Source organism: Leopardus geoffroyi, chromosome C1 (genome assembly GCF_018350155.1).
Source record: "Leopardus geoffroyi isolate Oge1 chromosome C1, O.geoffroyi_Oge1_pat1.0, whole genome shotgun sequence".
NCBI lineage: Eukaryota > Metazoa > Chordata > Mammalia > Carnivora > Felidae > Leopardus > Leopardus geoffroyi.
In genome coordinates, this window is record NC_059328.1 from 42562315 (window position 1) to 42588078 (window position 25764).

General features: G+C 37.6%; 1 protein-coding gene across 1 annotated transcript in view; it reads left to right on the plus strand.

The window, feature by feature from the left end:
* Positions 1–25764, plus strand: part of ZYG11B (zyg-11 family member B, cell cycle regulator) — a 93418-nt gene that overhangs the window by 14790 nt on the left and 52864 nt on the right. Inside the window, exons 2-3 of the mRNA XM_045477420.1 lie at positions 11917–12082; positions 22829–23583. Of these exons, the coding sequence (XP_045333376.1) occupies positions 11917–12082; positions 22829–23583 (921 nt within the window). The remainder of the gene's footprint in view (positions 1–11916; positions 12083–22828; positions 23584–25764) is intronic.

A 25764-nucleotide genomic window follows, 5' to 3' on the forward strand; every position in this document is an offset into this window, starting at 1 on the left:
TTTGTATGTGTCATTTTTTTTTTTTTTTTTGTCAGAAAAACTGTGATCAGTCCCTTTGTGTAAATACCTTTGTTAATATCTCTGATCATTTACTATTTTTTGGTAAATTCTTGGATGAAGAGGTACTGGATCAAGAGTGTGTATGTTTTAAAATTTTTTTTTTTTTTTCAACGTTTATTTATTTTTGGGACAGAGTGAGACAGAGCATGAACGGGGGAGGGGCAGAGAGAGAGCGAGACACAGAATCGGAAACAGGCTCCAGGCTCTGAGCCATCAGCCCAGAGCCCGACGCGGGGCTCGAACTCCCGGACCGTGAGATCGTGACCTGGCTGAAGTTGGACGCTTAACCGACTGCGCCACCCAGGCGCCCCAAGAGTGTGTATGTTTTAAAGACTATTATTAAATCTTTCATATCCAGAAAAATTGTGCCTGTTTACACTCTGACCAGCAGTATTGGAGAAGACCAATCTGGGCAAACCTTATTTGAATAATTCACTGTGTCAGGATTATATCCTGTTGCAGAAAATACCATATTAACCAAAAAAAAAAATTAAAAAAAAAATTTTTTTTTAACGTTTATTTATTTTTGAGACAGAGAGAGACAGAGCATGAATGGGGGAGGGTGAGAGAGAGAGGGAGACACAGAATTTGAAACAGGCTCCAGGCTCTGAGTGGTCAGCACAGAGCCTGATGCGGGGCTCGAACTCACAGACTGTGAGATCATGACCTGAGCTGAAGTCGGACGCTTAACCGACTGAGCCACCCAGGTGCCCCTAACCAAAAAAATTTTTAAAAGAGCTGTGTTGTTCTTTCATACTGGAAATTGGTGTTTTTCCTATTTGCTATAGGATATTTTTTCAGCCATTGTTCAGGGACCATGTCATTCTGCCTGCTATACTTGTGATAGTTAATTATAGGGCTTAGTTAATCTCTACTGATCTATCACTCCCTCTGAGAATTTATCTATTCTTACCATTCAGTTGTCACCACTAGGGGATGCTAATTAAATCTGTATATTCAGCTCAGTTCTTTCACCAAAGCATTAGTTCCTTTTCTGTACTTGCCTAAGCAGACAGACTCCATGACTACAACAAATTCTTCTGAAGAAGTAATCCTTTGCCTAGTCTTGTCAGTTTTGTCAGTGAGGTTATGTGAGTATTAATCACTATTTTGTTTTTTATTTTTATTTCCTAACTTTTTATTTTGACAATTTAAGACTTATAAAAAGTTGCAAAAATAATACAAAGAATTCTTATGTAGCAGTCACCAAAATTGCCCAAAATGTTAGCATTTTATTCCATGTGCTTTATTGTGCTCCTCTCTTGTTACACACACACACACACACACACACACACACACACACACACACACTTTTTCCTTCCTGGTTAACTCCTTTAAATCTTGGAGTTGTTTTTGTTTTTGTTTTTGTTTTTTTTTTCCTTTTTATCTCAGCTTCCCTTCTTCCTGCTTCCCTTCTTCACCTTAGGGTGCTATATAAGAATAATATTTGAAATTATATACCTTGATTCAAAACTCAATTCTACCACATTCTAACTGGATGAATTTGGTCATATTCTTTCTGAGCTCTGGTATCATCATATACAAAATGTCTGTTATACCAGTCCTCAAGACTGTTGTAAGGGCTAAATGAGATAATGTGTGTCAAAAGTATGCTATATGATGAATGTTGGTCAGTCCTTCAGAGAACATTTGCCTGTTTAGTAGAGTGCCAGGCATTGTGGTAGGTACTGGGGTTCAGAAATACTTACTTCATGTTGTCAATTCTTCCCTCAAATTATTTTTTACTTTTGGTTGTTTTTTCCATTTTCATTACCTCTACCTTAATCCACAGCATCATCACCTCATGTCTGAGCCATCGTAACAACCACTGGGTCCCCAAACTGTTTTTTGGAATTTGCATCAGTGCCAAACTAATAATTGTTCTGAGAAATGGTATGGTATAGTGGAAGAAGTATGGACTTCATTATCAACAGATCTGGGTTTGTGTCTTGGCCCTACTTCTTAGAAATATTGTGACACTGGACAAGTCCCTTTACTGGTTCTAATTTGAATCCCTTTTCTTTTTCTTTCTTTCTTTCTTTCTTTCTTTCTTTCTTTCTTTCTTTCTTTCTTTCTTTCTTTCCTCTTTCTTTCTTTCTTTCTTTCTTTCTTTCTTTCTTTCTTTCTTTCTTTCTTTCTTTCTTTCTTTCTGTTTCTTTAAACCAGCAAATGTCAGGGACTGTGCTGGGTGCTAGGAATATAAAGCAAACATTAAGGGGCATCTGGCTGGTACAGTCGGTAAGGTATGCAACTCTTGGTCTTGGAATTGTGACTTTGAGCCCCATGTTGGGTGTGAAGATTACTTAAAATCTTAAAAAAAGAAAAGCGTTAATAGGTTCCTTGAACTTGAAGAACATCATGGTCTGGTGGGGGAGACACACAGTGATTAATAACTGTGGTTAACATGGCATTGTAAAAGAAACCTAGATTTGGAGTCAGTTATAAGTGGCAGCTTGTTATGTAGTGATTAAAGCACAAAATTAACTTTACAGTCAGATTGCCTGAGGTCTAGTCCTGGCTTTGCCACTTCTTAGCTGTATCATCTTAAGCAGATTACTTAACCACTCAAAACCTCAGCATCCTCATCTTTGTAGAAAGGAGATACTGATAGAATTTAACTTACAGAATTCTCATGGGAAGTAAATGAAATTATATATGTAAAGTGCTGACCATAGTTTAGGCATATAGCATATATTAACAAATAGCATGAGCTCAATAATTATGATTATGATACTGTTATAGCTTAGTGGGTAAAAGCTTAAAAATGTAGGCTGTGACCTCATTCTTGTGTTAGGAGTCCCAGTTGAGTAACCTGTTGGCCATGTAAATATGAGGAAGATATTTAACCTAAATCTCAGTTTCCTCATTTTTAAAATGCATCTTGTGATGAGACTTAGTGTTTCATGAAAAATAGCAGTGGTAATTTTTATTCTTGTTCTGCCCTCTGCTGGCTGTTTTATCTTTGACATGTAAATTAATTTTTCTGAGCCTCGGTTTACTTACTTTGTTCAAAACAAAGTTGTTTTGAGATTGCAAGCATGTATAAAGTAGTTACGTTAGTGCCTGGTACCACACAGCTGTCATTCAGTACATGATAGCTGTTGTTATGGTGCAGTTTAATTTGTCAGGTGCTGAGAGTAAAATCTGCTTTGGAAATTAACAAAGACATCACAGAACTTGTGATGTTTGACTGAATTTTGAAGGACATGTGAAATTTTACCACATAGAAGTACTAATCTAAAAAAAAGACTCAGAGGTATCTAAGTGCTTGTCACAGTGCTTAAGGAACAGTGTTAAGTAGTAGGTTGCATTAAGTTACACATAGTTTAGTGTACCTGGTAGGTAGCATATTTGGTGGGAGAAGGGAACAGTGGAAAATGAGAGTTGAAAGGAAGGTTGGAGCCTGTTAGTAAAACATTTTGAATACCTTGCTGAAGTGTTTACACTTTATTCTTAAGGTCTTTGTTTTTCCAACTTCTTTTTTTTTTTTTTTTAAGTTATTTATTTATTTTGAGAGAGAGAGCGAGAGAGCATGAGTTGGGAAAGGGCAGAGAGAGAGAATCCCAGGCAGGCTCCACACTGTCAGCTCAGGCCCTGTGTGGAGCTCTAACTCACGAACTGTGAAATCATGACCTGAGTCAAAATCAAGAGTCAGATGCTTAACTGTCGAGGCCACCTGGGCACCCCTGTTTTTCCAACTTCTAACAGCAGAGGAAACTAAATTTGCTGTGGGATAGGAAAGGGAATTTTTAGAAACTGGTGTTACAAACATTAATTTCTTGATAACTTCTGTTTTGTCTTAAAATTCATGCAGTGTTTGCCCTCTACATCATGTATTTGTTTCAGTACAAAAATATTTGAAGTCACGTATTGGTTACATAATTCCCTCTCTGCCATCCTCCCATACTCTTCATCCCCTCAAATAATCTTTGGATATGTTTAATGTTCTGTGATGTGCCAAGTTTATTCTCTAGCTTTAGTTCCCTGGCACACCTCTGCTGGGAACCCCTTGTATGTGTTCCCAGCATAAGAACTGTGGTTATAGATAATATGGCACCTTCGAAACTTTTTTTTAGAAGTCGAGTAATAGGATAAGAGCTGTGCATTAAAGAACTGGGTAGAGCTGGATTGAATAGATTGCATTTCAATTAATTAAAAAGAACTTTCCTGGAGTACCTGGGTGGCACAGTTGGTTAAGCAATTAAACCTCAGACTCTTGATTTGAGCTCAGGTCATGATCTCACAGTTTTTGAGATCAAGCCCCCACATTGTCGGCTTGGAGCTGGGTTAGGAGTCAGTTTAAGATTTTCTCTCTCTCAATCCCCACCTAACACCCCTACACCTCTCCCCCGCTCACACTTACTCTCTCTCAAAATACATACACACACACAAAGATTCTTTCTCGTGTCTCAAAAAAAAAAAAAAAAACTCTCCTATTCTTTCTAGAAATTGTTTAGTCTTTGAACTGTGTGGATTGTTTTATGATCCAGATGAAGTCAGGGGCACCTGGGTGGCTCAGTTAGGTAAGCATCTGACTCTTGGTTTCAGCTCAGATCATGAGTAGGTTTGAGCCTTGAGTCGCGCTCCGTGAGGAGGCTGCTTTGGATTCTGTCTCTATTCCCCTCCCCCCCCCCCCCAAATAAATAAAATTTAAAAAAACAACAACATTCAAATGAAGTCAGATTTGACCTCCTCTCTCTTCTGCTATTTTTGGTAGGAGTTTTGTTCTTACTCTGCCGGGGGTGTACCTAGTTGGTAAAGGGGAAAATCTCTGAGCAGGAATTTCCAAGAGATTCATTTTTTAGGCACTGAATTCTAGCTTCTCCTTTATCCTTCTTTTTTAGTCTTCTGTGCTACTGTTATTTGTTTCAAAATAAAGTAGGGGGCGTCTGGGTGGTTCAGTTGGTTAAGTGTCCGACTCTTGATTTTGGCTCAGGCCACGATCTCATGGTTTGTGAGCTCGAGCCCCGGATCAGGCAGAGCCTGCTTGGGATTCTTTCTCTCTCTCCCTTTCTCTCTGTCCCTCCCCTGCTTCCTCTCTCTCTCTCTCTCTCAAAATAAATAAATAAACTTAAAAAAAAATAAAGTAGAAAGCACTGGTCTCTCAATACTTCTGTATTAGCTTAAATTACTAGGATTTGGGGAATCATGGGAGTTTAGATATTGGCTTAGATAACCTAAGTATAGTTCTAGTTCTTTCACTGCTTGATACATAATCTCTCTGTTCTTAAATGGGGGTGATTATCCTTGTTCATATCACAGGCCTACTTTTGAGTATAGGTGAGATACTGTATTCAACATTGGTATATAAAGTTGAAAAGGTAATATATTGCCATTGGATAAAGTTGTAGGCTCTGGAGCCACATTTCCTGGGTTTCAGTTCTTGCTCTGTCCCTTACAAGCTCTGTGTTTCCAGACACACTGCCATTATCCTATGTTCTCTGGTTCCTGCTTTATCTCATTTAATCCTCACAACAACTTCATGAGCTAGGCATTACGATTATCCCTATTATAAGTGAGAAAACTGAAGAACAAAAGTTTGGGTAATGTGTATGATGTCACACAGTTAGCAAGTAAGAAGTTAGGATGTGCACTCTAGCTCCAAAGCCCAGGTTATTAATATTAGGCAGATACACTTCCCAACAGGAGAGCAACTATCTGGAAAATTCTTTGGCTTACCAATTAACAAGATAAAGTGGAATTTCCTTGAAAAGGAAAAATTTATGGGGTCCAAACCTCCTTGTTGAGTATATTTTACCACTTGTTAAAGAATGATTATTTAATATTATAAACCTTCATATATTACTTCCTGAGTTTATTCTGCTAAATGTCTTGTAAAAAGCATGTACTCATAAAGTTTGATATCTTCCCTCTGACACGCAACTTTCATTTGTTTTCTCTTCTGCAAAATAAATAATTTTGAAGTTTACCAACTGAGGTGGAAATATAGCTTGTTTCATCTGGGGGATGAATTTTAAACATTTAGGAAAATGGTACAATGAAGAATAGAAAAAGCAGGAAGAATTCATAGTTAAAACTTGGGAAATAAGATAGGTAAAGTTCTAGGTGGCAGCAGTTGAATTTGATGAATTATTTCCTTTGAAATTGTTCTAATGTGTCCTTACTACATCTAGCTGCAGAGGAACCTGGGATGTGTGGTCTTTGTTACGAGTGGTTGTGTGGTCAGGTAAAAATAAAAGGTTTTATTAACAGAAACAGAGGACAAATATTAGGGTTGGCAGCCAATAGTCAATGTCACACTGGGCCAGCCATTTATGGCTTTTATGAAGTCTGTTTCCTCATGTATAAAATAATATATTTGTTACTCACCTTACTCAGTACAAAATCAAATATGTGAATGTGAAAGCACTCTGTAAACTGTAACATGTAAATATTTTAATAACAATTTTTGATTATAGAAATCTGTGCTGAATAGAAAGTCTGATTTTTTTTTTTTTCGGAGAAGAAAACTGGTAGCATCCCCAAAATTAACTACCATTGACATTTTGATGTATTTTTTTTCTAGTCTTGTATTTATTTACAGTTTCATAAACTTTTTTTTTAAAAGTAGGCTCCATGTCCAATGTGGGGCTTGAACTCACGACCCTGAGATCAAAAGTTGCATGCTCTACCAACTGAGCCAGCCAGGTGCCCCTATAAACTATTTTTTACGACAGTTTTATTGAGATATAATTCATATATTATGCAGTTCACCCATTTAAAGTGTATCCCAATTCAGTGGTTTTTAATATATTTGTAGAGTTGTGCAGCTATAACCACAATGAATTTAGAACATTTTCATCACTGCCCCACAAAAAAAGCCCTAGAGCCATGAGCATTCACTTCCCATTTTCCTTCAACTCTTCCTCCACCCATCCCTAGCATCCAGTTATCTACTTTCTGTCTGTATAGATTTGCCTATTCTGGATATTTTATATAAATAGAATTATACGGTATATGTTCTTTTGTGACTGGCTTTTTTCACTTAGCATACTATTTTTTTTAAGTTCATTTATTTGTTTGTTGTAAGTAATCTCTACACCCAATGTAGGGCTCGAACTCACAACCCTGAGATGAAGAGTCACATGCTCCTCCAACTGATCCAGCCAGGTGCCCCACTTTGTGTACTATTTTCAAGGTCCATCCATGTTGTGTAATATATCAGGATTTTTTTTTTTTTTTTTTTTTTTTTTTTGCTAAATAGTATTCCATTCTGTAGATATGCTATATTTTGTTTATCTGTTCATCAGTTGATGGACATTTGGGTTGTTCCTACTTTTTAGTTATTCTGATAAGTTTTCTATAAATATTCACATACAAGTTTTTCATTTCCCTTAGGTAGATACGCAGGGCTGGAATTACTAAGTTATATGGTAAAATGGTATACTTTTTTTCCTCAAAGTGTCCACATCACTTTATATTCCCACAAGCAATGTATGAGAGTTCCAGTTTTTCTATATCTTCACCAACACTCATTATTTGACTTCCTGATTATAGCCACCCTCTTGGATGTAAGGTATTTATTTCATTATGATTTTGATTTGCATTTCCCTGATCGCTAATAATGTTGAACATTTTTCATATGATTATTGGTCATTTATACTTATTTGGAGAAACATCTATTCAGACCTTTGCCTGTTTTTTTTTTTTTTTTTTTTTTTTTTTTTAATTTTTTTTTCAACGTTTATTTATTTTTGGGACAGAGAGAGACAGAGCATGAACGGGGGAGGGGCAGAGAGAGAGGGAGACACAGAATCGGAAACAGGCTCCAGGCTCTGAGCCATCAGCCCAGAGCCTGACGCGGGGCTCGAACTCCCGGACCGCGAGATCGTGACCTGGCTGAAGTCGGACACTTAACCGACTGCGCCACCCAGGCGCCCCAACCTTTGCCTGTTTTTAATTGAGTTTTTTTTTATTATTGAGTTGTAAGTTATTTATATATTCTAGATACAAATCTCTTATTAGATATATGATTTGCAACTCATTTCTCCCATTCTGTGGGCTTTCTTTTCATTTTCCTGATGATGACCTTTGAAGCACAAAAGTTTCTTATTTTGATGAGATTCAAAGCGTCTGTTTTTTCTTTGGTTGTTTGTTCTTTTGGTGTTGTATCTGAGAAACCATTTATTAATCCAAAATCAGGAAGATTTATACCAGTGTTTTCGTCCAAGATGTTAATTAGCTATTACATTTAGGTCTTTGATCCATCTTAAGTTAATTTTTGTATATGATGTGAAGTTGGACTCCCATCTTTGTCCTTTTGTATGTAGATGTCCATTTGTCCCAGCATCATTTGTTTATAAGCCTGTTCTTTTGCCCATTTAATTGTCTAGGCATGCTTGTCAAAAATATTGACCATAAAAAAATATTTACCATTGGGGCACCTAGGCGGCTCAGTTGGTTGAGCATCCGACTTCGGCTTGGGTCAGGATCTCGCAGTTTGTGAGTTCGAGCCCAGCGTTGGGCTCTGTGCTGACAGCTCAGAACCTAGACCTTGTTTCAGATTCTGTGTCTCCCTCTCTCTCTGCCCCTTCCCTGCTCATGCTCTGTCTCTCTCTGTCTCTCAAAAATAAGTAAACATTAAAAAAAAAATTAAAAAAAAAAACATTGACCATAAATATAAGAGTTTATTTCTGGATTCTCAGTTCTATTTAATTGATCTATATATCTATTCTATCTCTGGGGCGCCTGGGTGGCGCAGTCGGTTAAGCGTCTGACTTCAGCCAGGTCACGATCTCGCGGTCTGTGAGTTCGAGCCCCGCGTCAGGCTCTGGGCTGATGGCTCAGAGCCTGGAGCCTGTTTCCGATTCTGTGTCTCCCTCTCTCTCTCTGCCCCTCCCCTGTTCATGCTCTGTCTCTCTCTGTCCCAAAAATAAATAAACGTTGAAAAAAAAATTATATATCTATTCTATCTCAATTACTACACTATCTCAATTACTGTAGCTTTGTGGTAAGTTTCAAAATCGGCAAGTGTGGGTCCTCCAACTTTGTTGTTCTTTTCCAAGATTATTTCAGTTATTCTAGGTCCCTTGTATTTCTTTTCTTTTTCCTTCAAATTTTTATTTGAATGCTATTTAGTTAATGTACAGTGCAATATTGTTTTCAAGAGTAGAATTCAGTAGTTCGTCACTTACATACAATACCCAGGGCTCATCATAACAAGTGCCCTCCTTGATACCCATCACTCATCTAGCCCATTCCCCCATCCACACCCCCCTCCCCCATCAACCCTCAGTTTGTTCTCTATCATTAAGAGTCCCCTCTCTTTTTTTCTCCTTCCCATATGTTCATCTGTTTTGTTTCTTAAATTCCACAGATGAGTGTAATCATATGGTATTTGTTTTTCTCCAACTGACTTATTTCATTAACATAATACACTCCACCTCAATCCACATCATTGCAAATGGTAAGATTTCATTCTTTTTGATCACTGAGTAATATTGCATTGTGTGTATATACCACATCTTCTTTATCCATTCATCAGTCAGTGGACATTTGGGCTCTTTCCATAGTCTGGCTAGATCCCTTGTATTTACATATGAATTTTAAGATCAGCTTGTTAATTTCTGCAAAAAGTAAGCTGGATTTTGATAGAGATTGTATTGAATCTGTAGATCAATTAATATTAAGTTTTCTGATCTATAAATATGGATGTCTTTCCATTTAGGTCTTTAATGTTTTATTTTAACACTTTTCTTAAATTTATTCCTATTTTATTATTTTTGATGCTATTGTAAATGGAATTTTCTTTTTATTTTTTTCATGTTTTATTTATTTTTGAGAGGGAGAATTAGCACAATTGGGGGAGAGGCGGAGAGAAAGGGAGACAGAGACTCTGAAGGAGGCTCCAGGCTTGAGCTGTCAGCATAGAGCCTGATACGGGGCTTGAACCCATGAACTGTGAGATCATGATCTGAGCTGAAGTCGGATGCTTAACTGACTGAGCCACCCAGGCATGCCTGGAATTGTTTTCTCAATTTCATTTCAAATTGTTCATTATAAGTGTATAGATATAATTGATATTATGTATTGTAAATAAAACAGGTCTTACAGCCTACAACCTTGCTGAACTTGTTTTTTGTTTTTTTTTTTTAAGTTCTGATAGTTTTTGTTGTTAATTCCTTAGGACTCTCTCTTTTTTTATTTATTTATTTTTTAACATTTATTTATTTTTTAAGAGACAAAGCAGAGAGAGAGGGAGCCACAGAATCCGAAGCAGGCTCCAGGATCTGAGCTGTCAGCACAGAGCCCGACGCGGGGCTTGAACTCACGAACCACGAGATCATGACCTGAGCCGAAGTTGGACACTTAACTGACTGAGCTGCTCAGGCGCCCCTATTTTTTTTTTTTTATGTTTATTTAATTATTTTGAGAGAGGGAGAACATGCCAGCTGGGGAGAGCCAGAGAGAGAGGGAGAGAGAGAATCCCAAGCAGGCTCCCCACTGTCAGCACGGAGCCCCACCCGTGCCTTGATCCCACAAGCTGTGAGACCATGACCTGCACCAAAATCAAGAGTTGGACACTCAACTGAGTCACCCAGGTGCCCTCCTTAGGATTTTCTTTATACAGGATTATGTCACCTGCAAATAGTGATGGTTTTACTTTTTCTTTCCAATCTGTATGCTTTTTATTTCTTTCTCTTGCTTAATTCTAGGACCTTCAGTACAATATTGAATAGAAGTGGTGAAGGCAGGTATCTTTGTCTTATTCCTGAGTTTAGTGGGGAAATATTCAGACTTTAAACATTAAGTATGATACTGACTGGTTTCTCATAATCTTTATCAGGTTGAGGAAGTTCTATAAACTATTTTTATATCTTACTTCTGTATGTCATTAATTATGAGTACTTCTGTATGTCATTAATATATCTTTGAACTGTACTTTTTAATGGCTGCCATTAAAATGTCACATGTATGGTATAATGCGTTTAAGATTTGTTCTCCTAAGTCAGTTTTTAATTTGAAGATATACCTTATCAGCGTGTGCAGAATGATGAGAAAGATGTTACTTTTCTGTGCTAGTTTTCAATTAAAACTTTAAAAATGAAGATAATGCTTGACTACTTTTTAGAATAGGGGTGAAAGAATAAATGAAATAATGGATAATTCATGTAAGATACTCAGCACAGTCACATAGAAAGCATGTAATGAATAATAGCTCCTATAATTGTATTTTAATTATATTATTGGGGATATTTAGAGTGTTTATTTCTATAATTAAAACCCTTACACTCACATCTTTGTGCTTATTTGATTAATTCTTTATTCCTCAGACTGGAATAACTGGGTTAACCTTTTCTATTTTGAGGATGCTAACACCTAAAGCAAATTCTTTTACCCACAGAAATTCATCTTGTTTAAATTATCAGATTGGGATGGGGATTTTGTGGGAGATGAAGTTGGAAAATAAATGGGGCTAGATTTTGGAAGAACTGAGTCATCAGTCTAATAATCTAAGAATTTTGTCTTCTTCAGACACATGGAAGTCCATTCAAGGTTTGAGCAGGGAAGGGTCATGAATAGTAATTTAGGAAGATTAATCTACTATACCTCTGAGGTCTTCCCTGACCATCCTTGACTGATTAGGGCACCCTGCTTGTGCTTACATACTACCCAATATGTCCTCTAATATGGTATTTAATGCACTTTATGTAAATACTTGTTTAAATGTTTCTCTTCTGCTTCTTGAAAACATGGGCCACCTGTTGTATTCCCACTGCCTAACACAATATCTAACATATGGTGGACTGAGTAAAAATACTTGTTAAACGAGTAAATGAATGTTTTGTTCTCTACTTTCCTAGAAACTAACTTGTTGGCTTTTGTATTCCTTTTATGTTTTTTCTGGGCTCCAAGGAGGAGGCATCTCCGTATTCCTTACTTGATATCTGCTTAAATTTCCTGACTACTCACCTTGAGAAGTTCTGTTCAGCAAGACAAGATGGAACATTGTGTCTGCAGGAACCTGGAGTATTCCCACAGGAGGTGGCTGATCGACTGCTTCAGACCATGGCCTTTCATGGTAAAAACTAGACAGAGGAAACCAGAATTATGCGCTGTTAATTGGCATTGGATTTTGAAATGCTGCTGTGGCCATTTAATTATTTTCTTAGAAAAGGCCAGATGAGCCTGATTCCAGGAAAAGGAATTCATTTTTTTTTGCCTATCCTGCCACTTACTGTGTAATTTGGAATAAGCGTTTTTCTTTTCTAATCTGGGAAAATTGCTTTTTATCTTTCTTCTTCTTTTTCTTCTTCTTTGCTTTTCTCATGGCAAAAATAATTTATCTAAACTTTCAAAATATCCATTTAGAAATTTGCTGGTATAAAATACCTTACATTTTTCCTTTTTTCTTTTGAGAGAGAGAGAAAACACACACACACACACACACACACACACACACACACACACACGATGAACAGGAGAAGAGCAGCAGGAGAGAGAGAATCCCAAACAGGCTCCATGACCAGTGCAGAGCCCCACACAGGGCTCGATCCCACAACCCTGGGATCACTACCTGAGCTGAAATCAAGAGTCAGACACTCAACCGACTGAGCCACTCAGGCACCCCTACCTTACATCTTCATTTGGCAGTGGGAGAATAAATACTGTTATGTAGAAACTAACTTCTGCTGTTGACCTTTGAATTGGGAAAGTGTCGCTTAATTTAGTACTTCTGTTTTCAAAAACAAATTCTGAACATAAATCGGGAAAGTCTTCTCTCTGAAATTCTGTTTACGTATATTGAGGATTTTTGTTATTTCTGCTTAAGTTTTAAGTTGAAAGGGATAATGTCTTTATATATTTCTGGTTTATAAACTCTTACAAGTAGAAAATAAAACTTGTCCACAAGTATAAAATGGAATGAAAGTGTGGCGATAATAACAACTATCATTTATTGATTGCCTGTTACATGCCAGACATTTTATGTTTTCCTTGAATTTTGTCAAAAACCCTCTAAAATAACCGTTACTATCCCATTTATATATAAGCAGATAAAGAAACCTAGGTTCAGAGAAGTAATTTGTCACAATGCATCAGTCCTGGTTCAAATGTAAGTCTGTCTGATTCCAAATCTGTGCTGTTTTCACCGCCACACAATCTTTCTACATCCCCCTTAGAGATATCCCTGCTCCTAGATGCCAGATAATGCTATACATTTTTGCTGTGGCCTTAAATATATATATATTTATATACATAGTTTATATATACATAAAGTTTGAATCTAGATAATGCATTCCAAGGAAGGGTAGGAGAAATAAGGCTGTAATTGAGGCATTTTGGAATAATTTTGGAAAGAAGACGTCTGCACTCCTTTTTGCACTAGTTGCTCAAGTCTGTAGTCTGTTTGAATTCTTCCAGCCTGCCAAAAGGAACTAGGGTAAATTTCAAAGGTACTACATATGGTAAAGTTAAAGATCCCTTACAGAGCTATGCAAGAATTTAAGAGATTATGACAGTGCCAACATTTCTTTCTTAGTCTTAGTTTAATGATTATGCTTAACATACTCAATTCACATATATATACATATAACTCATCTTGTAAATCAAAAACATAAATGTCGGGGCGCCTGTGTGGCTCAGTCGGTTAAGTGTCCAAATTCAGCTTAGGTCATGATCTCACGGTTTGTGAGTTCAAGCCCAGCATTGGGCTCACTGCTATCAGCGCAGAGCCCTCTTTGGATCCTCTGTCCCCCTCTCTCTCTGACCCTTCCCCACACGCAAATGCTCTCTCCCTCTTTCTCTCAAAAATAAAAAATGAACATTAAAAAAAAAGAATGTTAACTAAAGTTTTAACTTTGCCACATTATTTTTGAAATATAACCACTGATAGCTAAGAATAGCAGCTAACAGTTATTGAATACTTATTATCACATACCAGGCACTGTAGCAAATGCTTTATATGGGTAAAATTATGGAAGTAATTTTTAAGTGTAACTAAATAGTTATACTCCAAAGTAGTGTCTTAGAGAGGCTATATGCTTCATCAGTGTGTTTTCTACCTCTCCTTTGCAAACTGCTATCAGATGAGGAAACTGAGAGTCAGAGAAATAACCTGCCCTCCCATTGTGTTACCCCAATGTGATTACCTGCCTTATTCACCAAAAAATGTTCTGAATTACTTAATCTCTTTGCAAAAATTATACCTACTTTCGGACAATCAAGGGTGGATACTATTCACCTGAAACTAATATAACATTGTATGCCAACTATACTTCAGTAGTAAAGATAAAAATTTAGAAAGTAGAAAGCTGTGGGAATGCAAGCTGGTGCAGCCACTCTGGAAAACAGTATGGAGATTCCTCAAAAAACTAAAAATAGATCTACCCTATGACCCAGCAATTGCACTACTAGATATTTTATCCAACGGATACAGGTGTGCTGTTTTGAAAGGACACATGTACCCCAATGTTCATAGCAGCACTATCAACAATAGCCAAAGTATGGAAAGAGCCCAAATGTCCATCGATGGATGAGTAGATAAAGAAGATGTGGTATATATATACAATGGAGTATTACTTGGCAATCAAAAAGAGTGAAATCTTGCCATTTGCAACTACGTGGATGGAACTAGAGGGTATTATGCGAAGTGACCATTTGCAACTACGTGGATGGAACTAGAGGGTATTATGCGAAGTGAAATTAGAGAAAGACAAAAATCATATGACTTTACTCATATGAGGACTTTAAGAGACAAAACAGATGAACATAAGGGAAGGGAAACAAAAATAATATAAATACAGGGAGGGGGACAAAACAGAAGAGACTCATAAATATGGAGAACAAACTGAGGGTTACTGGAGGGGTTGTGGGAGGGGGGATGGGCTAAATGGGTAAGGGGCAGTAAGGAATCTACTCCTGAAATCATTGTTGCACTATATGCTACCTGATTTGGATGTAAATTTTTAAAAATTAAATTAAATTAAAAAATTATCCATTAAAATATTCAAGCCCTTTGGAAAAAGAAACTTAAAAAAATAATAAAAAGCAGAAATCTGCGGGAAAAAAACCTTACAGTACTTCTAGGCTGTATTATATGTTACATGACAAGTTTGAAATTCAACTTATGTATTTGTCAAATGTAGATTAAAAGATAATAATTAAAATAGGAAAAATTGAAAAACAAGTGGATACTACTGATAATATGCAAAAGAACATACTGCCACTTCTTGTCACAATTTATAAAATTGTTTTATCAGTTTTTCTGTGTATTTGAAAATTTTCATAATAAAATGGAAGAAGTCCTATGAATACTTCTAGAATTTATAATATCATTTTTTCTAATAGCATAATGATTTTAGAAAATACTTAGCTTCTTTACATCAAAAATTCTTTCTTATTTACCCAATTCAAAGGAGTAATGATACTGGTAGCAGGTTTTATTAAAATAAGCCAGATACTGGGGTACCTGGGTGGTTCGGTTGGTTAAGTGTATGACTTCGGCTCAGGTCGTGATCTCAGTTCACGGTTCAAGCCCCGTGTTGGGCGCTGTGCTGACAGCTCAGAGCCTGGAGCCTGCTTCAGATTCTGTGTCTCCCTCTCTCTCTGCCCCTCCCCTGCTCACGCTGTATCTGACTCTATCTCTCAAAAATAAATAAATGTTAAAAAAAAATTTTTTTTTAAATAAAATAAGCCAGATGCTAACGAGTTTTACTTATGGGGATCTTTGATTCTCTTGCCATAATCTTTGCTTATTCTGTGTCATAGTGCTAAAAACTTTCAAGGGAATGTGTGCATAAGAATTAGAAATCAGAATAAGAATTTTGTCATCTAATGGTAATACCTCTGTACCTAATCTAAACTGATACACCTTGACATGTTCAGCCTTCTGTTTGAGATTAAATTGAAAAGAATAATACCTTTTGAAACATTATGGATTTCATCCTTGAATAGTCAACTAGACTTTCTAGGTGACTGAGAGCTCATACTCCCAGAGTAGTACCCCACTTATCTGGAGCTCACATTGCTGGTCACCTTTGCTGTCTATAGTCTAAACCAGAAAGAAATAAAAAATGCTGTCAGGCGAAATCCTTGCATTTAGGCTTGTGTACTTCACTTCTTGAAAGAAGCGCTTGAGGAAGCTTCATTTAGAGCATATTCTTGAATGGGAGTACTGAGAACTGTGGTAGAGTAGGAGGATCCTACGTCACTTTGTCCCATAGATACTCCTAAATAATACCCACATCAGTGTAGATAATCTAGAGCATATTCTTAAATACGCATGGTTCTAGTTACCTTGGGTCTTTTTTTTTTTTTTTTTTTTTTTTTTTTTGAGAAAGATCTCTCTCTCTCTCTCTCTCTCTCTCTCTTTTAATGTTTGTTCATTTGAGAGAGAATGGGGAAGCAGCAAAGAGGGACAGAGAGAAATAGAGAATCCCAAGCAGGCTTTCAGTGCAGAGCCCAATGTGGGGCTTGATCCCATTGAACTGTGAGATCATGACCTGAGCTTAAATCAAGGGTCAGATGCTTAACTGAGTGAGCCGCCCAAGCACCCCCCTTGGTTCATAACAAACTAAGAATTGATCATCTAAAGGGGACAGGCTGCCAACTAACAACCCAAGTAGATAGTATGACAGTAAAGGAAGATTTAGCTTAAATATACTGTAGCAAGTACAATTATTGGTCATGGAAAAAAGTAGGCGATTCTTAAATATGTTCATTTTTGAAAGAAGGGGAAGATAATCCAGAAAGATTTCCTTTGGATGTAGTAATGACATTTGGGTAATGCTTTCAGTTTGCAAAATGCTTTTTATATGTATTGTCTTATTTAATCTTCATAGCAGTCCTTGTGAGGGAGACATAATTATTCCCATTTTATAGATAGGGAATCTTAGACTTGTGGAATAATTTGTCTAGTGTCAAAAAGCCAATAAATGTTGGAACCAGGACTTAAACACAGGACTGATTTCCAGATATCATGCTCTTTTTAAAAATTTTTGCTGTTAAAAAAAATAATAAAAAAATTTTAAAAAATTCTTTGCTGTTTTAATTCCATTACTATTAAATGTAGAACCTTAAACTTAGTTATTAGAAAACTTTACTTAGCACCTGGGTGGCTCAGTTGGTTAAGCCACCGACTTGATTTTGGCTCAAGTCATGATCTCACAGATCCTGAGTTCAAGCCCCACGTTAGGCTCTGCTGTGACAGATCCTCTGTATCCATCTCTCTGTCCCTCCTACCCCCTTCTCTCTCTAAATAATAAATAAATATTTTTTTAAAAAAAAGAAAAAAAAATTTACTTAATATAGATTGACCCAAAGAGACCAGGAGTAACTATTTTACAAAATGTGTGTATATGATATCAAAATTTGACAGCACATTTTGTAATGCACGGTGATAGTCACTATAAGATTAAAATCAGTCTTAAGAGTCTAAAGTTTCATCTATAAAAGACAAAACTGACATTAAAAAATATGTGCAAATATATTTTGTGGTATAAACAGGAAAACATTGATCCTAACTCAGAATCTATTTCCATTTTTGGTTTGCACAAGGGTCCTCAACAGAAGATCCTTAACATATGTGTAGAGGGGGTCACTAGTGGGTTCAGAAGAGGCCCAGTAGAAGTAAAATGTATAAGAAGGAAGCTCCGGAGAAGAAGAAAATTATTAAACACCTGTTGTGTACCTGGTGTTATGTTAGGTATTGAGTGTACAATATTGAACACAGGAGGAATCTTGCTTTCATGGAGCATATTGTTCAGTAGGACTTGTTAACTTACTTAACTGTAATTACGAAGCAAACCAACATATGGAATTACAACTTGTGATCAATTCTCTGAGGGAAAAAGAACATGGTTCTCTCAGGGAGAATAAAAAAAGAAGGCATCTACTTTAGATTGGATGGTCAGAGAAAGCTTCTCCAGGGAGGCAATAACTTGGCTGAGATCTGCATGATGAGGAGGCGTCAGTAATGTAAAGATGGGGTCTCTCAGCACTGCCCAGGAATTCTTGAATATTTCCCTGATCAGCTACCCAGTGCTCCTAAAATTTGTTTAAAACTGTTTTCCAGAGTAGCTCTACCATTTTATATTCCTACCAGCAATATATGACTAATTCAGTTTCTCCAAATACTTGCCAGCATTTGCTATTATTACTGTTTTTTGTTTGAGTCATTCTGATAGTATTTGAGTCATTTCTTTAAGTATTTTTGCAATCCTGCCCGCTTTCTCTTCTTCTGGGACTGCAGCAACATAAATAGCTCTATTCACTTTTTTTCCCAGTATATATATGTTTTTCTGGTTATTTAGATTTAGGTAACTTCTGTTGTTTTATCTTTTCGTTCACTGATTCTGTTGTTCCTTACATTCTGTTGTTGAGCTCAACCATTATTTTTCATTTTTAAGATTTCCATTTAGTTCTTTTTATATTTTCTGTTTGCTTAGGCAATTTTTCATTTCTTTTGAGCTTGCTTATAATTACTTATGAATTTTTATGATGGCTCCTTTAAAATCTGTCAAGCGATGTCGGGGGCTCAGTCAGTTAAGCATCCAACTCTTGGTTTCAGCTCAGGTCATGATCTCACGGTTTGTGAGATCGAACCCCACGTTAAGATCTTCACTGACAGTGTGGAGACTGCTTGAGATTGTCTCTTTCCCTCTCTGTCTGCCTCTCCCCTGCCTGCTCTCTCTCTCTCTCTCTCTCAAATAAATAACATTTTTTTAAAAAAAGGATTTGGGGCGCCTGGGTGGCGCAGTCGGTTAGGCGTCCGACTTCAGCCAGGTCACGATCTCGCGGTCCGTGAGTTCGAGCCCCGCATCAGGCTCTGGGCTGATGGCTCAGAGCCTGGAGCCTGTTTCCGATTCTGTGTCTCCCTCTCTCTCTGCCCCTCCCCCGTTCATGCTCTGTCTCTCTCTGTCCCAAAAATGAATAAACGTTGAAAAAAAAATTAAAAAAAAAAAAAATAAAAAAGGATTTAAAATCTGTCAAATAATTTTAACATTTCTCTTATCTCAGTGTTGACATCTATAGATAGCCTTTTTTCATTTTGAGATCTTAAGATAAGTGATTCCTTGGTATAATAAGTGATTTTTGATTGACATCTAGACGTTTGAAGTATTATGGGACTTTTCTGTTTTAGTTTGTGTCCCTGACACCATTCCATTGAGGAAGGTAGAGGCCTTTTTATTGCCTACCTTGTTATTGACAGATTGGGGTATATATTCTGGTTCCCCTCTTGACTTCTGTTGACACCCAAGACATGGGGCTTCTCAGTACAGTTATGCAAGGGATGGAGTTCTGGTTCCCCACTAGGATGCTACTGATATCTTCCTAGCAGAGAGGGATGTGACTACCTCATTTCTCTTCCCATTTGACTTCCACTGACATTTTGGGGTGAGGTGGCCTCATTACTGTTGGGCATTGGTGAAAGACTTGACTCCTCATCAGGCTGTGTATGAGACTATCCCAGCAGGGAGGGGAAGGGCACCTCATTACTGCCAGATGGATGTGAAAGTCCAAGCTCCCTGGATGGTATCCACTGCCATCAGAGGGGAGAAACTGGTTCTTATCACCCAACAAGGATGAGAGACCTGGCTCCCTACTCAGCCTTCTCTAACACCTTCCTGTGGGGAGATTGGGGCAACTAGTTACAGGTAAGGAGGGTAAAAGTCTAGGCCCCCCGCTTGGCATATGATGGTATGGGTGAGGGTGGGACCATAGTCTTTTCTGTGGTGGTTGGCTAAAGTAAAGTAGTTACTGCCTATAAGTTTTCTGCCCAGAAGTGCATGGCTGTCTCAGTCACTGGAACATATGACTCTTGATCTTGGGGTTGTGGGTTTGAGCCCCACACTGGGTATAGAGATTACTTAAAAAAATTAAATCTTTAAAATAAAATAAAAGTTTTCTGTCTTGTTAGGTTGCTTTCTTCCTGGTTCTTTAGCTAGAATGAACAGATTTGGGGGGGAGCTTTTTTTTTTTTTTTTTTTTTTTGGTCCCTGTCTGCATTTCTGGGTTGCCAACTTCTTCAACTTTAAGAGGGGTATATGGGGCAAGGAAAAAAACTTCAGGAACTTCATCATGTCATTCGTTGGGTCCCAAGGTCCCTAGCTGATCTGCTTTTCTTCTCTTTAAGCATGATCTAGCCCCAACTCACCTTCCCATCTTGTTTCTTGTCTTTCCCCACTTGCATGCTTAAATCTCTGAGCATATCTCATTCCTCTTCCCCTCTTTATTAGGGAAACGTAGCTCTACCCTTTCTTATGTTCAAGCAGTGTAGAACTACTTGCCATTTCCTAACTATTTTTGTGCTTTCACATCTCTGAGGTCTTTGGGAGGGCATTTTTTAATTGAGATAAAAGTGACATATAACATATTAGTTGAAGTGTACAACATGATTTGATACATGTATGCTAAGACTTTGTTTATGCTGTTTATTCTTTCAATACCACTCACCTTTCTGCATCCTTGAATTTTTCTTCATCTTTGAAGGACTTACTCAAAGATCACCTCTTCAATTGAATCTTTCCAGGTCTTCAGGCATAATGAGTTGCTTCCTTTTCTTTGTTTTCATGGTACTTTGTACTTAGCTCTGGTATACCATATACTTCAGTTTGTTACCATTGTTTGAGACTTCTACTCCATGGAATTTTGAATTCTTTGTGTTTAGGGACATATCCTATTTTTCTTTGCATATACATTTCATAGTGTTTGGCATATAATAATTGCTTAATAATTGTTCAATGGCTGGAAACTTACCATGAATTAATTAATTAAATTAACTCCCCTGAAATAGAATTGGGGTGGTTTAAGACTGTCTCTAGAATGGCACTGCTCAAAGAAATACAACCTAAGCCACAAATGTGAGTCATATATGAAATTAAAAAAAAAAAAAATTAACATTTATTCCTTTTTGAGAACAGAGAGAGACAGAGTGAGAGTAGGGGAGGGGCAGAGAGAGAGCGAGACACAGAATCTGAAGCAGGCTCCAGGCTCTGAGCTGTCAGCACAGAGCCAATGTGGGTCTCGAACTCACAAACCGTGAGATCATGACATGAGCCAAAGTTGGACACTTAACCTACTGAGCCACCCAGGCACCCCATGAAATTTTAAATTTACAAGTGACCACATTTAAAAAGTAGAAACATGAAACTAATTCATATTTTTATTCAATCTAATATATCCAAAATAACATTTCAGCATATAGTCAGTAAGAAAATTATTAGTGAGATATTTTTCATCTTTTGTACTATATCTTCAAAATCTAGTGTGTATTTTACACTTACAGCATCCCTCAGTTTGGACTATCTGCATGTCAAATGCTCAATAACTGTGTGTGCTAAGTAGCTACTGTATTGGACAGCACAATAATTCCACAATAATGGAATTCTTTTTTTTTTAAGTTTATTTATTTATTTTGAGAAAGAGAGAGAGTGGGAGAAGGGCAGACAGAGAGAAAGGGAGAGAGAGAATCCCAAGCAGGTTCCCTGCTACCAGCGCAGAGCTCAATGTAGGGCTCCATCTCACAAACTTGTGAGATCATGACCTGAGCTGAGATCAAGGTTAACTCTCAATTTACTGAGCCACCCAGGTGCCCCTGTAATTCTTAATATATAGTCATTTTTGTCTGCTGTGACAGGTAAAGGTTTTCCTTGAGTTTAACTCTTTAACCATAAATAAGTCTGCAAAATCCACTAGAAGGCAGTGCTCCCTTAAAAGAAAAAAACAAAAACAAAAAAACTTTCGTTCTAATTTAAGGGTGACAGACTGACCGCCCAAGTTCTATCTTTAGTATGAGTCTGCTGAAGTACCACTTAGAGTTTTTCCCTTGACTCCAGGCTATTTATTTACCTGGTCCCAACTATTCACTTACCCCAGACTATTCTTAGGCCACCTTATATTGGCATGGCCATTATTTCTTTCACAGTAAATGTGGTTTAATTGATTCATGATATTGTTGAGATAGATGTGGTTCCAAAGCATCATATACTTCTGGCACTACTAAGATCAGGTAGATCTCTAAGGGAGTTTAAAAAGTTGCTATATCCACTTTGAATTCATCTGACGGAAAGGGGTTATAACCTCTAGATACTTTTAATAAAATTTCAGATCTAGCCAGTGGTTCAATGAATTATAGACATGCATGTGGTAAATATATGTGTGTATATATACGTTTGTATGTATAATAATGTGTTATAGTGAAATTAAAGAATAAACTCATAATGTAGTGGTAACAAATTAATCCCCCAGATTGAATAGCTTAACACAAAGTTTATTTATACTTCACTTATGGTACATAAATGGTGCAAGTACATGGAGGGTTCCTCTCCATGGTTGCCCTTGGATCCAGGCTGATAGAGACTCCACTCTCAGAAAACTATACTGTCTAGAACTTGAAGATTCCTCATTTGTCATGCAGGAAAAGATAACATGGGAAATCATGCACTGACTCTCGGGTCCTTCAGCCTAAAGCCCATTGGCCAGAACTAGGCACATGGCCCCATCTAATGCTAAGGGTGGGCTGGAAAATGTAGTTCTTTCTGTGTCCAAGAAGGCAAGCAGAACCAGATATTAGTGAATATCTGTAATATCTACCACAGTCCTGATTCTGCCACTTGCTAGCTCTCTGATCTTGGAAAGCCACTTTTCTGAGCCCCAGTTTACTCATCTATAAGTTGTAGATAATAATATTTTTATCTTGTGGAATTGTTAACATATATTAAATGAAATACTGTTACACGGATGTGCTTTGGAAATGTAAAGTATGCTGGAAATTTTAGCAATTCTTTAATCATTTTTTGAAATTAAGTGCTGCTTGTTTTTTTTCCAGGTCTACTGAATGATGGAACTGTAGGTATTTTCAGGGGCAACCAGATGCGCTTAAAGCGAGCTTGCATTCGCAAAGCCAAGATCTCTGCGGTTGCTTTCCGGAAAGCCTTCTGCCACCACAAGTTAGTGGAACTTGATGCCACAGGTGTGAATGCTGACATCACAATTACAGACATCATCAGTGGGCTTGGCAGTAATAAATGGATCCAGCAAAATCTCCAGTGCCTAGTGCTGAACTCATTAACTCTCTCCCTCGAAGATCCTTATGAGCGGTGCTTCAGCCGGCTTTCTGGCCTTCGAGCATTAAGCATCACTAACGTTCTCTTTTATAATGAAGACCTGGCTGAAGTTGCCTCGTTGCCAAGATTAGAGAGCCTGGATATTTCTAACACCTCGATCACAGACATCACAGCTTTGCTGGCCTGCAAAGACCGACTCAAGTCTCTAACCATGCACCACTTGAAATGTTTAAAAATGACAACTACCCAGATATTGGATGTTGTTCGGGAACTGAAACATCTGAATCATCTTGATATTTCAGATGATAAACAGTTTACATCAGACATAGCTCTTCGCTTACTAGAACAAAAGGACATCCTACCCAACCTTGTCTCACTAGATGTTTCTGGGAGAAAGCATGTGACAGATAAAGCTGTTGAAGCCTTTATACAACAACGGCCCAGCATGCAGTTTGTAGGTTTGCTGGCCACTGATGCAGGTTACTCTGAATTCCTCACCGGCGAAGGACATTTGAAGGTTAGACTTTAAAAATGTATTATTTTGTCAGGCTGACCAATGTCTTAGTTTGCATAAAACTCCACTAAGATGAATGTCTAACAATATATGGAACATGTTTGTGAAAGAGGGCATTGTATATTGGAAAGGCCTTGCTTTAGAGTGAGAGAGTTCCGATAAAAATCCTAGCTTACTTGCTTCGTGACTCAGAGCAAGCTATGGATGTTACTTTTTGGGTTTCCATTTCTTTATTTGTAAAACAGATATTCTTACAGAATTCCTCTGAAAATTAATAGTCATATATGTAAAGTGCAAGTCCTAGTAGGCCCTGGATAAATGATCATTTTCATGCTGGTAATGCTTAGATATTTTGAACCACTGAAACATACCATTTCTGATGGGTTGCTTTAAAAAACTCCTTGTTGAATTGGTATCCATTGGGAAGTCAAGTTCTCCAAGGAGATCTTTACTGTAGAAATGGTGGAATTTTGCTTTTCTTAAGGTTTTTCATGGCTAATAGTTTAAATTCATCTGCTTGGTACAGCTTGGGATTGAAAGATGAAAAAGATACAGGATCTGCCTCCAAGGAGCTAAGTCTGACAGGAATGGTGATGGTGCAATCCTCAACAACTGTAAAGCCAAGGATCAGTGTAATTGATGTAAGAGTAGGAGAAATTTCTTCTAGCTGGAGAATCTGGGACTTGATGGAAAAAATAGTATCTGAGTCAGAACTTGAAGGACAGAATAATGGCAAGTTTAAGAAAAACTAATATTTTTCTAATATACACTGTATCCTCTAAATGCTTTACATTGATAGGTATTAGCTCCCCCCACCCCCATTTTATAGATGAGAAACAGACTCATAGAAACTACATGATTTTATAGTTAGTTAGAACCAACAACTGGATTTATGTTTAATTCCAGAGCCCCATTTTTTTCCCCCTACTGCCAACACTACTTAAGCAGAAGCATCTTTTGATCCCACCTGGAGCAGAGTCAGGGATGGCCTAGAAGCGGATACTGTGACCCAAATGGCAAGGTATCTTTTTTGAGTAACCAGCATTGACTCAAAAAAGGAGAAGGAAAAGTTAGTTGTAAACATCTTATGAACATCTCAGTTCTTAAGTTATTTGTAAATTTAGACCTTAAAAAATAGAATGTAAAAAATGATTTTGAGTCACTCTTTTTATTCATTCAATGTTTATGTGCCTCCATGCACTAGGCACTGTGCTGGACATGGGGATTTGATGGTGAGACCAGACTGATGTGATCTTGCCCTCATGGAGCTTGTAATTTAGTAAGGGAGTCAGACAATCAAATATCATATGCCAACAGTGTGTGTGTGCTTTAAGTATATATACACACACATACACATTTAAATATATGTTTAAATATATATCACGTACATATATATATTTTTATATATACTATATATACACACACATATATATGCTTTAAACTTTATTGTGCTAAGAATCTGGAAGATACACAGTATTATGTATGAGAATGTTCAACAAACTTGATTTAATTTAGGCTTCTGTAAAGAATTAAAAAAAATTTTTTTTAATGTTTATTTTTGAGTGACAGAGAGACAGAGTGCAAGCAGGGGAGGGACAAGAGAGAGAGGGAGTCAAAGAATCTGAGTCAGGCTCCAGGCTCTGAGCTGGCAGCACAGAGCCTGACATGGAGCTTGAACCCACGAACTATGAGATCAAGACCTGAGCTGAAGTCAGATGCTTAACCAACTGAGCCACCCAGGTGCCCCTTCTCTAAAGTTTGTTTATTTATTTGGGGGGGGGGGGGAAGGAGGGAGGGAGGGTGGGAGAGAGAGAGAGAGAGAGAGAGAGAGAAAGTAAGTGGGGAAGGGCAGAGAGAGAAGGAGAGAATCCCAAGTAGGCTCCAAATGGTCAGCACAGAGCCCAATGTGGGGCTTAAACTCATGAACTGTGAGATCATGACCTGAACCAAAATCAAGTGTTGGATGTTTAACTGACTGAGCCACCCAGGTACTCCGAGTAGGTGTAAATCTTAAGGATGAGTAGGTTGGTAGAGGACATTCTAGATAGAATAATATATGTAAATATATGTAATAGGAAGGAGCCTGGTACATCCAAGGTACTAAAGAAGGCCGCTGTGGCTAGAACGCAACAGTAGAAAGTCATAAAGCAATGAGATAAGGCTGGAGAAGTAGGCATCAGGGCC